At 36.2% G+C, this 16,699-nt stretch overlaps 2 protein-coding genes across 2 annotated transcripts; one reads left to right on the forward strand and one right to left on the reverse strand.

The window, feature by feature from the left end:
- Positions 1-273: 273 nt before the first annotated feature.
- On the forward strand, positions 274-5,716 carry LOC143600547 (uncharacterized). Its single transcript, XM_077078205.1, has 18 exons — positions 274-558; positions 1,017-1,086; positions 1,159-1,629; positions 2,314-2,499; positions 2,593-2,706; positions 2,769-2,827; positions 2,915-2,981; positions 3,061-3,112; positions 3,214-3,306; positions 3,398-3,481; positions 3,557-3,921; positions 4,013-4,074; positions 4,594-4,663; positions 4,740-4,820; positions 4,894-4,995; positions 5,062-5,186; positions 5,281-5,401; positions 5,482-5,716. Exons 1-18 carry the CDS (start codon positions 503-505, stop codon positions 5,653-5,655), a joined length of 2,352 nt encoding a protein of 783 aa, XP_076934320.1. The 5' UTR covers positions 274-502; the 3' UTR covers positions 5,656-5,716.
- Positions 5,717-6,788: 1,072 nt separating this feature from the next.
- Positions 6,789-16,223, reverse strand: LOC143600549 (two-component response regulator-like PRR73). The gene is made up of 9 exons (XM_077078206.1): positions 15,702-16,223; positions 14,008-14,427; positions 13,477-13,638; positions 13,257-13,390; positions 12,927-13,088; positions 9,536-9,689; positions 8,635-8,884; positions 7,918-8,545; positions 6,789-7,175 (listed from the first exon to the last, which is right to left on the reverse strand). Exons 2-9 carry the CDS (start codon positions 14,357-14,359, stop codon positions 7,077-7,079), a joined length of 1,941 nt encoding a protein of 646 aa, XP_076934321.1. The 5' UTR covers positions 14,360-14,427; positions 15,702-16,223; the 3' UTR covers positions 6,789-7,076.
- Between the last annotated feature and the right edge of the window lie 476 nt (positions 16,224-16,699).

The raw sequence follows: 16,699 nt of genomic DNA on the forward strand, positions 1-16,699 counted from the left end.
ACAGTGATGTGGCATCATGTAATCAAGTTTTTAACACCAAGTTGTGGTTAACAAGGACATTGTGAGATTTTAAACCATAACGTGAAATTAAATAGATTAATTAGTTAAAACCTCGTTGTTTACGGACACTGACATGAGTCCATGACATGACACTTTAATTTGACGTTTTAAGTTCATAAGAATAAATAACGTAACTAATTAGTGACATTTTATATTGACACCAATAATAATAATAATAATAATAATAATAATAATAATAATAATAATAATATCCTGAAAACCTTAATAAACCCAAGTCAACACAGACAGAAGTGAAGTGAAAATGAGCTTTCTTTGTTTATAGATCTGAAGAAATAATCTTGCACATGATAATCACGTGATCTTCTCCGCCTTATTATTATATCTGCAATTGATCAAACCAAAACCAAACCACCGACTGACTGATTGACTGTACTACTGCTACTACTACTACACTCACCAATTCCACCAATTCAATCCGATAATGAAGGCTAAACCACAAATCTTGAATAACCCACTTGTTGCTTTTGAACATAAGAGGTATTATTATTATTATTATTAGTTGATTCAATTTCAAACCCCTTTCTTTTAGGGTTTTTAATTTCACCCTTTTTTCAATGTTCAATATTTTTTGATCTATAATTACATTTTTAGTTTAAGGGTTTTTGATTAATTAGGTTTCTGATGATTAATGCTAATTGGGTTTGTTAAAGATCACATTTTTATTGTTGGGATCTTGAATCTTGTTTGTTATTGGAATATCTTTTTATAGATGAAAAAGTCACATTTAGTCTTTTTGTAGTCACACTTTTTCTTTATTAATATCATTAGAGCTAAATAAAATGTCATCAGTTGGACCAAAAAGTTTCATTAGAAAATAATATTGCAGATTAGGGAATGGAAAAAACCGGTTTCGGGCCCTTTCAAGAACTTAGAGTTAGATATGTGATTAGTGGTCGATTATTTGACTGGAAACTAATGAAAATATTATTGGACAGAGACGCGTATGGTTTTGCAGTGAGACCGCAACATGTACAAAGATACCATGAATATTTAAATATCTACAAGGTATAATGTTTTCATTAGACGAAAATGTTATAATGCAAAATGTGGTAATGTGTAATATTTTTGTGGTTTTAGGAGGAAGAGGAGGAGCGGTCGGATAGGTGGAAGAACTTTCTAGAACGCCCGTCAGAGTTTGCTCAGTTGCCTGTAACTGACTCGGTTTCACCTGATGGTGACTCTGAGAAGGTTCCAGAAGTTTCTGAGGATGAAGCTTCTGAAACGAGTCATCGGGCCCAGATATGGGCTCAAATCAGGCCATCGCTTCGGGCCATTGAGAATATGATGAATGCACGTGTCAAGAAAAAGGTTAGTGTGACGAAAACCGAGCAAGATACTGGAGCGGAAGAGGATTCTGAGGATGAGTTTTATGATTTGGATAGGGCGGAATCAGACTCGACGCCCGAGGTCCCATCAAGTGTCGGTGCCGGTGTCCCAGCGCCAGATGGCACTAGTGATCCAGTTGCCTCACTGGAATCTTCAATTTTATGGAAACAGGAGTTGGAGTTTCTTGTTCAAGGGGGAGTGCCAATGGCTCTTAGAGGAGAGGTATTTCAATTCTTTTCGGTTTTCACAATGAGTTCGGTTTGGTTTTGGTTTTTTCGGTTCTTCCACTCTGGGTTTGAAAGTTTTGGGTCGATAAAAATTACCCAAAATAATGAACTTGGGCTTGACATTTTGGGCGAAAAGAAATTACCGAAACTAATGAATTTGGGCCTGAAACTTCAGGCTTGAAATTTTTGGGTCGAAAAAAGTGACCCAAAATAATGAATTTGGGCGTGAAACTTTAGGCTTGTAATTTTTGGGTCGAAACAATGACCCAAAATATAAATTTGGGCCCGAAACTTTGGGCTTGAAATTTTTAGGTCGAAAAAAGTGATCCAAAATATTGAATTTCGTCCTGAAACTTTTGGTCTAAATTTTTTTTCTTCATTAATGATTAATTGATTATTTCACATTTGAGCCTAAAATATTTTGTCTACAACATTTATTAATTTTTATAAGTTACTTAACAAGTTAACATTAAAAAATTCAATAGCAAAAGTTAGTTCATTTTTTTCGGTTTTTAAGGGTTCGGTTTGGTTTTTTTTGGTACATGTAAAACCGAAACCGAACCAAAAATTCAGTTTCTGAAAAAACTAAACCAAACCGTCGGCTTTAGGTTGGTTTTGGTTATTTCAGTTTCATGCATACCCCTACGTTCTAGATATGATTAACCGCTTGTGATTGCAGCTTTGGCAAGCTTTCGTGGGTGTGAAGGCTCGACACATCAAGAATTATTATCAGAATCTTTTACTCTCTGACAATAAGAAGGATAACAGTGTTGACCATCAAAAGTCAGAAGTAGATGAAGCAAATAGCAAGTCAACGGTTGACCCTGTAGACGTACCTGAAAAATGGAAATTGCAGATTGAGAAGGTTATCAGTTATCACCTAAATGTTTTCACTTTAGCATAAGCCTATTTAACTATATTCATGTTTTCTAATCATACAAATATATAATTTTTACAGGATTTACCTAGGACTTTTCCAGGTCATCCTGCTCTGGACGAGGGTGGTAGAAACGCTTTGAGACGTTTACTCACGGCATACGCTCGCCATAACCCCTCTGTCGGTTACTGTCAGGTCTGCATCTAACTCATTTGACCATTATGTAGTCAAATAGTAATATGTTGGATTGCTTGCAGGCCATGAATTTCTTTGCGGGTTTATTATTCCTTCTAATGCCAGAAGAAAACGCCTTTTGGTGGGTCTTATATTTTAATTTTGGTAAATGTTTATAGGATAAATGTTTTTAAGATTCTGAAATGCTCATATTACATTTCTTTATCAGGGCTTTATTAGGTATTCTTGATGATTATTTTGAGGGCTATTATTCTGAGGAAATGATCGAGTCTCAGGTAAATCATAATCTCTTTTCCTTAAGTTAAAGTTGATCATAAGTTGACCTGTTTAATTTCGAAAGCGGACATGTTTCAGGTTGATCAACTTGTTTTTGAGGAGTTGGTGCGTGAACGATTTCCTAAATTAGGTTCGTTTTCATAGTTCATACATCATATGTTATTATTTATCATTTTAACATAATATATGTCCTAATTTCTGATGTTTCTTGTTTTTTTTAATCTAATGCAGTTAACCATCTAGATTACCTAGGAGTCCAGATAGCCTGGGTTTCCGGGCCATGGTTCCTTTCAATATTTATGAATATGCTCCCTTGGGAAAGTGGTTAGGATCTTTAATTCTTGATTAACATTTATAGTATTCAATAACAAGTATAAATATGTATTTTAATTTATATTCTTATTATGAACTTCAGTTCTTCGTGTGTGGGATGTATTGTTATTTCAAGGAAACCGTGTGATGCTCTTTCGAACCGCGCTTGCGTTAATGGAGTTATATGGTAGTTACAAGTATAAATTTATTTATTTTGGACGGTTTTAGAAGTTGAAATTTAAGTTTGTTCAGTTTTGTGTAGGACCTGCATTAGTGACAACAAAAGATGCTGGAGATGCGGTTACACTGCTGCAGTCGTTAGCAGGGTCAACGTTTGACAGCAGTCAACTTGTGTTGACCGCTTGCATGGGTTATCAAAATGTCAACGAGGAGTGGTTACTAGAATTACGAAACAAACATCGACCAGCTGTTGAAGCTGCTCTTGAGGAAAGAACAAAGGGATTGAAAATGTGGCGGGATTCATCCAAACTTCTTGGTTTTAAAGATAATAAAACAGAAAATAAAATAGTAAATGGTGAATTGTCAAGAATGAGTTCTGTATCTTCTAGTGTGGATGAGCTGTCAGGGGACACGGAGGTTAATTATGTACCTGATGTTCAAGAACAGGTATCGATTAGCGGTTTTATCATATTAAATGGTGTGTTAATATTTAATTAATGTATGGTACATTTAAGTAATTTAAAATTGTTATGTATAGTTAGCACGGTTGAAGAATGAGCTATGTCAAGTACTAGAGGAAAAAAGATCTGCCATAATCAGGTAAATATATTACTAATTGTACATTTATACATGCATTTTGTATCTTATGTTGCCGAGTCGAGCCGATCTCCAGCTCCAACTCATTTAACTTACGAGAGCTCCAGCTCGAGTTCAGCGCATTTTGAGTTCTTTTCTAAAGCCCAAGTTTGGCTCATGAGTAGCTTTTCAAGCTTGGCTCGTATATTGTTTATTATTTATTATTTAATTAATATACATTTATTATTATAATTAATTTTTTATATATATACTCTATTAGTTTTTGTGTAGAACATAGTATAATTAGTTAAGTTATTTTTATCAAAAAATTATATATAATAATAGTTATTATATAAATATAGATTTAATATAGCAAAAGAAAATTAGATATATAATAGGCTCATGAGCCAGCTTGAGCTCTGGCCATTTATTAAACAAGCTTATTTTTAAGATCGAGCTCATTTAAGCTTGGCTACTTTTGAGAGATTTTACAGTGGTCCCCACAAGTTTTCCCAATGTTTTTATAATTTTATTTTCTCTCAGAGCTGAGGAATTGGAAACTGCCTTAATGGAGATAGTCAAGCAGGATAACCGTCGTGAATTAAGTGCAAAGGTATGCTACAAGAACTTTTACTAACAAACCTAAATTATTTAAATAAATCAATCAATAAATATAATGATTTTATTAGGTTGAGCAATTAGAAAGAGATGTTGCTGAACTAAAGCAAGCCCTTGCTGAGAAACAGGAACAAGAGAACGCCATGCTTCAGGTAAATTATTTAATTATTATTCAAGCATTACAAGTTTTCATGGTAATGACATAATAATTATCTTGTAATAAAGGTTTTGATGCGGGTAGAGCAAGAACAAAAGGTGACAGAAGATGCCCGCAGATACGCTGAGCAAGATGCTGCAGCTCAGATATACGCCATTGAAGTGCTTCAGGTAAATATTAATATTTAAGTGATTAAAAAAAATGAATACTTGTTTTAAATTTTTTGGTTTATTTAGGAAAAATATGAAACCGCAACAACCTCCCTTGCTGAGATGGAGAAGAGAGCGGTTATGGCAGAATCAATGTTGGAGGCAACCTTGCAATATCAGTCTGGTCAAACTAAAGCACAACCTTCTCCAAGGTATAACCTTAAAGGTGACAAAACGGGTCGGGCCGGGTCGGCCCGATAACATTTTTTTTTTTATGGTAAGAAAAAAATTGTTTTTTGGTGGTAGATCTACAAAACAAGATTCTTCAGCAATAAGAACAAGTCAGGAGCTTTCACCAGAAATACCTGCAAGAAAGATTAGTCTGTTATCCAGACCGTTTGGGCTCGGGTGGCGTGACAAGAACAAGGTTAATGACTTAATTCTCACTTTCTAGGTTGCAACACGTTAACCAATATAGCGGTTTTTAAATTTGAATGATAATTACAGGCGGATGTAAAGGCTACAACAAGTGAGGAACAAAGCCCGAAACTTGTTGAAAAACTTCAGGAGAAGCCGACGGAGGAGCAGGCTAATGTTAAGGTTATTGGGGATGAACAAAATGTGAAAGATGATGAGAATGGTGATCAAATGGAGAATGTGTCTTTGGTTGATGATAAGTAGTTGAAAGTGTGCATGAAAGTTGAGGAAATCTTGGTTATAAGAGAAGAATTATAGATTGGCAGTATTTTTTTGTTTTCTTCGATACAATTTCGATAACTTATATATATAGATCAATAGCAATTTGTTTGTTTAGTTATTAATAAAACCTTAGTTTGTTTGATGAAAAGTGTAAAAAGAAATTTGGGTGTTATGGTGTTATATTGATAATTTTCATCAGTTTAGGGCAAATTCAGTTTGATTTGTTGAATGAGAATCTGAATCCATTATCTGTTTGTCACTTTTACGGTAGAAATGAAAAAGAAGATAAAAAGGAACCATGTAAACCCGAAATATTTGGGATGTGATGTGTGTGTATAAATATGATCAAACATTTGAAATATCAAGTTGATTTTTGAGATGATTACAAGACCGGGTTTGGGTAATGGACATACCTAGGTGTGTTTTGCGGGTTTTGTTAAAACTTTGAAACATGAAGAACCCGACTCAAAAAACCCGAAACCCGAAAAAGGTTAATATTGACACAAAACCCAACTCAAATTCCTCACGGATTTTTTGGGTTGGGTTAATCGGGTTTCAAGTATATTAGAAAAAAATTAAAAAACTACAATGCTAAAATTTAAACAACATATTCTTTGCTCGGAAGGTAAATAACCAACTAATAAACCAACCTAACATGATAAAACAATTCAAAAGAGTAAAACGAACTCTAACCATAATCGTTTTCAATCAGACTTGGTTTGGTCATTCGAATACGATTGCTATTAGTCATAAACGGGAAACAACCGATCAAGGCCATGTTTTGATAACTTTAGTGGTAAAAGGCTTAACCTTTATACCTAAAAATACATTTTATTTGGTTATAAAACTAAAAGTTTATTCGGGTTGATCCAGAACCCAAAAATCAGACCCAAGAACCAACCCGAATTACTTCGGTTCTGGTTTTTTGGGTCGGGTTAGTTCAGGTTCATGCACAGCTTTTCTCGGGTAGACCCGATATTTTGGGTAAAAGTTATAGCCCTAGGCATACCAACGGGAGAATTTAACCATATAACATCATAAATGCGGAACATGATACACATATGCGAACTCCATTGATATTAACGGATCATTCACATCAAAGTGTCAAGTCATGATTGAACAACAATATATAACTGCATAAAGAGTCTCTTCAAAGTCAGATAAAATAAGTACAACAACCAAATTATAATTAAACTTAAAAACAAATCAGAGAATTCTTTATTAGGCATAGGGTTCCTTTTCCCATTTAGGATCAAACCAAAGACCTTATAAAACAGAAACTTACAACACCAATGAGGGAAGTATGCACTTTTTCTTCTTTCTGAAGAGTCCTTCATGGAAAATGTTCCCTTCATATCTACACATATCATCTTCATATACATATTCCATATTCCAAATAAACGTCACGAATCCGCATCCTTCCCGTTCACCCCTTGTCTTACAAACTGCCCACGAACTCGCGGTCTCTGTTCCGCCAGCTTCTTCCTGCTCTGGTACCGCACCTTCACAAGAAATTATTAATTATTATTAAAAAAAATGTTACCTTTTTAACAATGCTTTCAGAACCGGACCAGATAACAGAACGGTCACGTTAATGGTTCACTGATCGGACCGGGAGCTAAGAACTAGATGATGTCATGATTAATATAAAAATTTAAAGTATTTAAGAGCTTCAAGAATTCATAGTGGCCAATCATTTTATTTATTTATTTAATATTTATTTGAGGATAGTTTTGCCATTTGTAATATATAATATTGTTATTATATATGTGTAATAACCAATTTAAATATATGTAATCATAAAATTGCATATGATAAATGACAAAACTGACCTCTAATAATATTCAATATATAAATAAAATATATATAATGATAGGTTGTTATGAGTTTTTTTAAAGTTCTTAATCATTTTGTTTTATATATAAATAACAAAATAAAAAAGTACTTTATGTTCTGGTGTGAATTTACAATTTTGTTAAATATTAAGACAAAAATAAATAAAATATGAAGTCTCAGTATTTTGAAGAATAAAACGAAAAAGAAAAACAACTGTAATTCCGGTCCGACACCCAGTCCAGTTCAACCGGTTCACCAGTCAAAACTATAACCTTTCGGTTCAAATGAAAAACGGTTAAATGGGCTTAACCAGACCAGCTTCGTGCCCCGTTCTGGTCCGGTCATGAATCATAAAATTTGTGAAGGGGCAAAAATGTCTTTTATAGAGACATATGAATAAATACATACCTTTTTCTCAAAGCATCTTTCTTTCCTCTTTTGGCGGAACTTATTAAGTGCGGCTTCTCTCAAAGCTAACCGGTCTTGATCAACACCACTCGCGCTTCCGCTTCCACTTAAATTTCCAGTTTTACCATTGTCAGCAACTCCATTATCACCTCCTTCAGCTACAGTACCATCATTTTCTCCGTTACTCTTACTATTACTTCTTCCTGATCCACTCCCATAATTAGCAGCATTTCCCTCAGCCGGTGCAGTCAAACCATTAGACATTACGTTTCTAGAAGATTCCCCATCCTGGTTAACCAACTCTTTCTGCTGCTGCTGCTGTTGTGCTTTGTGCATATGGTGGTGGTGATGGTGGTGGTAGTGGTGGTGATGGTGGCGGACTTGATACTGTCCCGCCTTGTCACTGTCAGGAGGAATTATTGCTTTGTCATCCAATGCCTTGTTGGTGCTCGACCCCATATCGTTGTTATGAGTGCTACTACCATTAGATCCTAGATTTGGAGTCCCGTTTGAGTTAGATAATTTGTTAACGGGTTTTGCTGCTTCTGAGCTAATTGTAATATCTACTGGTGAACAGCTGCCTACATTTGCGGTTTGTGCTTGATTCGTGTTCGATGCAGTGTTATACCTGTATGTCAACACGTATCATAGATTCAGAATAAACAGACTGACTGACTAACTAGCTAAACTGACTGACTGACTCAGTAAGAATAATACCTGGAGAAAGCTGAAAGGTCGGACTGCTTTAAAACATTTCTCTTATGGGTGCTGGTATCGGTATCTTCTAAATCAAGTGGTCTTTTCAAACTGAGTTCAAGGGCGGGTGAGCCCTTACTGGTTAGGGATTCGTTTGCTTTAGTGACCATAATACTATTAGTAGGTTTGGTCCTCGGTTCACTCGCTTCTTTCAAGTTTGACTCGTTGACTTTTTCTGGATTTCTGGGAACTCCTATTTCCAAATCTTTCCCTGTTGCAATTGCATATGTGATATCTTTTTAGGGATTTTTACAGCGATTTGTACATATTTACAAGTCTAATACTGTTTAATCTCTCACTTTAAAACTTTATATCTTTACACTTTATATTTTTCATAAATATGTCATATAACAAGTTTTTTTTAATATGAATCACAGCAAATTAAAAAAAAAGTTTAGGATAGTCAAGAACGATACTCGATAGAGTCAGTTCAAAAAGTAATAAAAAACATAGTAAAAATTGTTGGAAAATTTCTTGTAAAAAATTCAAGTCAATTAAAAAAGCAATAAAGTAACTATGTAAAAAATGGAAAAAGGAAATAAAAAAAGAGCAGTAGAAAAATGAGTGAAATAAAAATAATAATGCATTTAAAAATGTGTAAAATGGTCATATTATGGATTGCTTTTTATAAAATATGTTAAAATGGATTTATTATTTTGATCATTTTAGAGGGATATATGTGATATTTAGAACTTGATTTGGATATATATAATAACTGGTAAGCTTTGTAAGGATATATTTATAAGCATAGAATTTGGTTTAGATATATATGATATTTGCAAGTTTTGTAGGGATATATAAGAAAATTTCCCTAAAAACAAATGGCACATTTGATTCCAACAAAAAAGCACCTATGTGTTACCTAATTTATCATCGTCTCCAGCATGCTCTTTTGTGTTGACTTTATCTGGTCTTGCATGGATAACCTGGGCACAAGTGCTATCCGGGGCCCCCGTTAATTGGTCCCACGAATACTTTGTGTTTTCAACTTCTATTGCTTTTTTTGTCCAAGAACTCTATATAACCAAGAATATATATACATATATCAGTGGTCTCACTTTACAGTATTGATGTCTAATTTTGATAAAAAAACAATAATAATAATAATAATAATAATAATAATAATAATAATAATAATAATAATAATAATGGTTAGTGTTGGATAAAACCAACCAACTTTTAACATTTTACAGGTTTAGTAACTTTTTCTCTGCAGTGGTTGTATAACCTTAACTTTTTATCGACTAGTTGAAAATGCCATTTTGACCTGTTAAACAAGTTAAATGCTCTTACATGGACTCCAGATGTACAAAAAAGATACACGTTGAAAGTTTTATCCAACATTAACCTATGTATAAAATTTTTCACCATAAGCATTTAATCGGCTCAACATGTCAAAATGGCATTTTCAACAAGTCTGAAAATAAGCAAAATGATATAAACACTGCAAAAATAAGAATTTAAGGCGATTAACAGCTAAAAGGTTGAATTGGTTAGTATCCAACATTAACCCTAAAATTATTATACATGTTATCATATAGAACAGTGGAAATACCACAACTTGAGGTTTTGACTTTGTGAAGAAACTGTTAGGAACAAAGCGGCGCGCGGAAGCGAAACAGCACACACATGCACAACGATAAACACACATAAACGAAAATATAAACGACACAAGAATTTAACGTGGTTCGGTCCCCGCGAGGGGACCTACGTCCACGGGCTGCAACTAGGTTTTCTTATTAAGCTCAAGGCACACAAGATTACAATTACAACTAGGGTATATATATATACTAAATCTAGGGTTCCTAACTTGTTCTCCAAGTTAGGCCCAAACAAATAAGATGGGACCCATTAGGGCCGGCTAACCCTAATTAGGGCCGGCTGCCCTAATACCCTTTGTTCGAGTCTCCAACCCTAACAATCTCCCACTTGGAGGCTCGAGCAATCCTCAATCCACCATCCAAGCAAACCCTATACCTGTAACTCCAGTAATCTTAAAAACAGAAATCTTCCAAGCCTCCAGTTCCAAGAACAAGCTAAAACTTCACGGTCAGAAGTTCTCCAAGCCTCAAGCTCCCAAGAACAAGCTATGATTTCAAATAAAAGAAGTCCTCCAAGCCTCAGTTCCCATAAACAAGCTAAGACTTCAATCTAATCCTCCTAGTTGCAGCGGCCCGCTCCTCAATTACCTGAAGAGCCAGTTGAAACTCCATTGAGCTCCAACCCAACAGTCATCAATGACCCAGCCATGGCAAAACCCGCCATTGACTCATCCTCAATCTCAACCGGCTCCCACTGATTCGAACTACCGGCTCCAGAGACTCCCAGAGAAAACACCACTCTCCAAAACCTGCAAGTACCCAGGAGAGATTTTCCCATTCGGAATTCCGGTATTCAAAACCCAACGGTGTTTTGAACTGTACCTAGAACACGGTTCGTGCTCCCACTGTTCCAAAACCCCTGACCTAGTTTAAACCTCCGAATGCACTCAGCTACATCCCGGTGGCTCCAGGATTCACACTTGCAAAATGAATCCACTTAGCTCTACCCGATGCAGCGAGCCAAGACTTTAATACTCGGAAGTTGGTTCCCTTCTTCCAGCGATACATAAACTTGTACCTTCCCAAAGTCTTCAATAAGATTCACCAATACTTCACTACAGTGGGTAACATGAAATGAAGTATACCAGAATCTCGAACCCAAGAGTCTCACTGCCTTCACTGAGTCCCAATGCATCAACCCAGACACATTCTCAGAAGCAGAATTCATTATCTTTTGACATTGACTCTAAAGAATGTCACGAACCTCCATGCAGCTCCACGAAGTCAACTATGCCCAGCTCCCACTGTCCCTGTTATCCCAACCCATTACCAAAACCAACATTCCATGAAATTATCCCCGATCGTACTTTTCCCGGTAAACGTGTTCACCCAGCACAAGATCCCGGATCCCCTCAAATGTCGAACTGCTGATCACCACCGAACAAGAAATAATTTCATAGTTCCAGACCAGCTAACCGGCAAACGGTTATAACTAACAGCAGTAGAGCTTTACCGAAAGCAAACGGTACCAAGGATTCCGCGATTGTACACCCGATCAGCTAATCCTAACCGAATAAACCTTTCAACCTGACTTCCCTTTTTTTTCACTTATGTCGTCACCAGCACACCAGAATCAGAATACTTAAAACCCAAAGCATTCCAACCTGCTAGTTCCATTTTCACCTGTTTTATCCCACAGTACCACATCCAAGTTCCTTTGACAAACCAACCAACCGAAATCCAAACCGGTCAAACCTTCGATCATACCCATCCCGTCTTCAGCTATAACAATAGCAATCAGGAAACAAATCGAAACAGTGAACACATCAATGGTACGAGCCAGAACTTGACGGATGTTCTCTACCGAACATTGTCAACTGACCGATTTGCTCCTACAATAAACTTCGCAGACAAATCTAAACCCAAATATTGATTTTCACGTAACTCGGTTCTCAAACAGTTGATAATAAACAGTCAACAGAAACTAACTAAATCTCTAACCTTTATTCGACGAATCCAAGAGTTTTATAACCAAACCCTAATCGGCGGCTTCAAAGAGATTAACCTGGTACTATAAACAAAACCATTTATACCCGCGATGTCATAACCCGAAACACCTGACCCGACCTTCACCTGCAAACCCGAGTGAGACCAGCAACTTCAAGAGATCCAAAACCGGAACTCTAATTGCAAATTCACTCCAAATCAGCCCCGAACAGCCCTGTTTTCTTTCCCTTTTTGCGCAACCTAGGGTTTCTCCTTTACGAATCGTTCTTCCGTGCAATACCGTGTGCAACAACGAGCCAAAGCTCTGATGCCACTTGTTAGGAACAAAGCGGCGCGCGGAAGCGAAACAGCACACACATGCACAACGATAAACACACATAAACGAAAATATAAACGACACAAGAATTTAACGTGGTTCGGTCCCCGCGAGGGGACCTACGTCCACGGGCTGCAACTAGGTTTTCTTATTAAGCTCAAGGCACACAAGATTACAATTACAACTAGGGTATATATATATACTAAATCTAGGGTTCCTAACTTGTTCTCCAAGTTAGGCCCAAACAAATAAGATGGGACCCATTAGGGCCGGCTAACCCTAATTAGGGCCGGCTGCCCTAATACCCTTTGTTCGAGTCTCCAACCCTAACAGAAACACACACACACACACACACACACACACACACACCTCCATTGCTTGATATTTACCTGAGTGCCACTTCCATCATCACTTCCATCCTTAGCGGTCAAGCCTATGCTCCTGTCATCATCCTCGTCACTGCCATCACTCTCGTCATCAGATACTTCAATTCTTCTCGGCTTTGTAGGTTTATGCGCACCGACACCACTCTCACTCTCACTACCGCTAGACTGATTAAAACACGAAAAATTAATGCAAAAAAGAAAATAACTCCTTTAGTTTCTTTTATGTGTTTTGGAAAATGAAGTAGCACAAAACTCTGACATTCTACTCCACCAAATCAACTCTAAACAAACCTGAAGCCAAAGTCCAAAAGCATAATAACTAAATTAACTCACACTGTGACACTTCCTCCACACATGCTGCCAGAGGTTTTTAAGCTCATTCTTTCGAATGGGTTTGACTAAAAAGTCAACTGCACCTTTGGATAAACAGTTAAAGACTATACCCATAGAGTCATCGGATGACATCACTGCACATAAAATTTATTAGGTGTAGCAATTGAACGTATAATACATAACAGCTTATATTTCTTATGAAAACAAAATTGGTACTTACTGATCACTGGAATGTTTTTGCGAGGTACGAGGTTCATGATCTTGGTCAAAAGACCTATTCCTGATAGATATGGCATAACCACCTCGGTTAAAACTAGATCAATCTGTTTGTTGAGATCAATCAGTACTTTCCATGCTTCTAGACCGTTTGCTACTGCAGTAACTGCAATGGAGTGACTCGTACGAGGTCAATAAATTGTTCAAAAATATAATATTATGTTATTTCTTGGAAGATTGTTCTCCATTGAATGATACTAATGTAAACTATGTCTTTAAGAGCTAATCTCATTAAATATACTATGTGATTTTCTAATTACTTGTTTCAAGTGGTATGTTCTATTTAGCTCACCAGAATCAATGGTATCACATAACAAGTATCAGATGAAAAGAAATATAAAACAAAATGTCAAAAGAACACCACTTTCTAGGTTGTACCATCAGCGATTCAGCGTGTATGATTTTGTTGACTACTAAAAGGTGAATATTCAACAATATGAGCTGGAATAATATATGGAATATAACAGTTACAGACCTTCATAGCTGCAATTACGTAACAGGGCACTAACAACATGACGAGTCGAGTCATCATCTTCCACAAGCAGAACTTTGAGAGACCTAAGAGGCAGAAACCTCTCCCATTGTATCACAGGCACTTGAGGCTGTTGATGCTGTCGTTTAACAGCATCCTGTGATTTCACCAACTCTTTTTGCCTACCGCCATTTACATCCTCATTAATCCTTGACTCATCTTCCTCAGACAAAATGTGACCATTTGTTCCAGCTCCATCTCTAACTTCCTTCTGCTCCTTTCGGTTATTATGGTGATTGAGCTCTGCAGAACTGTAAGTTGCCGGGATGCTAGTGCTCGCCCCGACACTCCTCATCAACCAGATTGAAATGAAACAATTATGAAATGTCTTCAATTGTTCTTATCCCTTCCATTTCATAAGTTCTACAAAAGAGAAGTATAATCAAACAGGTTAACCATACCATCATTACCAAGCCCTAAATTTCTAAGAACATATGAGATTCGTACATAGGGTTGTAAACGAACCGAACGTTCAACGGACTGTTTTGTGAGAAGTTCGTTATGTTCGTTCATTTAACGAACACAAACAAGGAATATCATTTGATTAACTTAACGAACAAATGTTAACAGAGGCCATGTTCGTTCACTTTTGTTCATGACTATTCGATAATGTGTTAGTTTACGTCCGTTTATGTTCGTTAATGTTTTGCTTGTTTATGTTAGTTCATTAAAGATTTTGATATTATTAATGACTTTTCTAATCTAATCATATAAATTTAAGCAAAATTATTAACTATAAAACAGAAATATATGAGTATTATGTGATTAATTTATATGAAAAATTAAAATATCAATATAAATGTTTAAAAAAACACCAACACAAACTTGGTAGCCTAACAGAACCGGTGGCACTGACCATTCTCAATTAGCCAAATCAAATAAAACATTGTTTGTGCTCATTCGTTTGTGTTCGTGAACCGTTCACGAACAAGTTCATTTCCTTAATGAACGAACATGAACAACCGTGCCTAGTAAATCTCACAAATAGCAAAGCTATTGTCAGGTCTGCGGAGGGTGAGATGTAGGCAAACCTTACCTCTATCCCTGGGAATAGAGAGGTTGCTTCCACACAGACCCTCGACACCAGAATAGACAACAAACAAACATACAGAAATAGAAAGCTATCGGTAACAAAACAAGTAACGAAGGAGAAACATAATAAAATAAAAACATAATAAAATAAAAACAAATATGACATCATAAACAACATATGACAATCCCTAGCAAAGTCCACCTAAAGTGAAGGAGAAACTAAGCCCCTAAGACAACGCTAAGACACAAAAGCACCATCCCCTAAAAATCCTTAACCTTAATCCTAAGTTTCCACAAACTCATATACAAATTCTTCCTAACACACTCTTAATTTTGTTCGGTTCGTTTAACAAACGAACATGAACAAGGTCTCGTTAGGTTCTCTTACAGCCTATTCATACATAATTCAATACAGAGCTACACAAATCCACCACACACACACACATCTCCATCCAGATCTTAAATTCTTAATATCTTATCTAAATTACACTAGCATAATCTCAATCTCAACACATAATTAACAAATTAACATCAAATTATCACAACAAAATCACTATCAAACCTCAACCTACTTTCAATTAACCTAATTAACCATAAACACTTACATTCACACGAACAATATCAACAACACGTCAGTAAACTCCGTCAAGTCATCTGCAAATCAGCAATTGCATACAGAAATTCTTCAAATAATAAACCGAATCGACAGAATAATTAACAAATTGAGCGAAATCGTATCTAAAGCGTAAATCTAGGGTTCGTAAAAGACGTTAACGATCTACTGGTTGATAAACAACGAGACGCCGATATTATATTCCTTGTGATGACATGGAGGTAATGAGGGCCTAAAACGTGCCATGTCATCAGCCACGTCAGCCTACATGTCAGAACGAATGTGATGACGTGGTAACAAGATCAATATACGGGCTGGGGCGGATCGCGGATCTTTAAAGATCCGGTTTGAGAGGACACGTGGTGCGATGTGAGATGAGTTAAAGGTTTTTGTTGAGGTGAAATGACGGAAGTGGCCTTAAGTGAAATGGGAATGACGAGACTGCCCTTGACATGTCAGCAAGAAAATATCTGGAGCAACTTGGCTACGGTGTGGCCGGTGTATGGGAAGTATGGTGCAGCTAACCATTAAGAGGCTTGCACGTGTAAGCAAGCTGTAGTTTCTGGATCAGTTTAGTTCTTGTTTGTTTTGTCAAACATTTCTACTTTTTGAAAATATTATTATAAGTTGGTTTTTATTTTTTAAGGTAATGGTTAAGGTAGATATGTTTTAAAAATCTTGGTCGGCACCCACAGTTACGAACTTACGATATTTTTCTCATATCGGAAATTTTTCAACTTTCATTTCCAACCCCTCTCCTACATATATAACATACGTTTTTAATCTATTAATTTACCATTTAATTTGATATTTAAAAATTTGAATACGAAGTTGTGTTTGATTTTTTCCTTGATGTTCCGATATATTTTGTTAAAAACGAAGGTGTATTAGAAACACATTTTTTTTGGTATCGTTAACTTATACGGTGCTGGAATCATGACGAACCGATTGTTAAGACTGAACATCGGTACTTTGTGCCTGTATTATTGA

Source organism: Bidens hawaiensis, unplaced genomic scaffold (genome assembly GCF_021521415.1).
Source record: "Bidens hawaiensis isolate Kalapana, Puna unplaced genomic scaffold, B.hawaiensis_p1.1 tig00054268_1, whole genome shotgun sequence".
In the NCBI taxonomy this organism is placed as follows: domain Eukaryota; kingdom Viridiplantae; phylum Streptophyta; class Magnoliopsida; order Asterales; family Asteraceae; genus Bidens; species Bidens hawaiensis.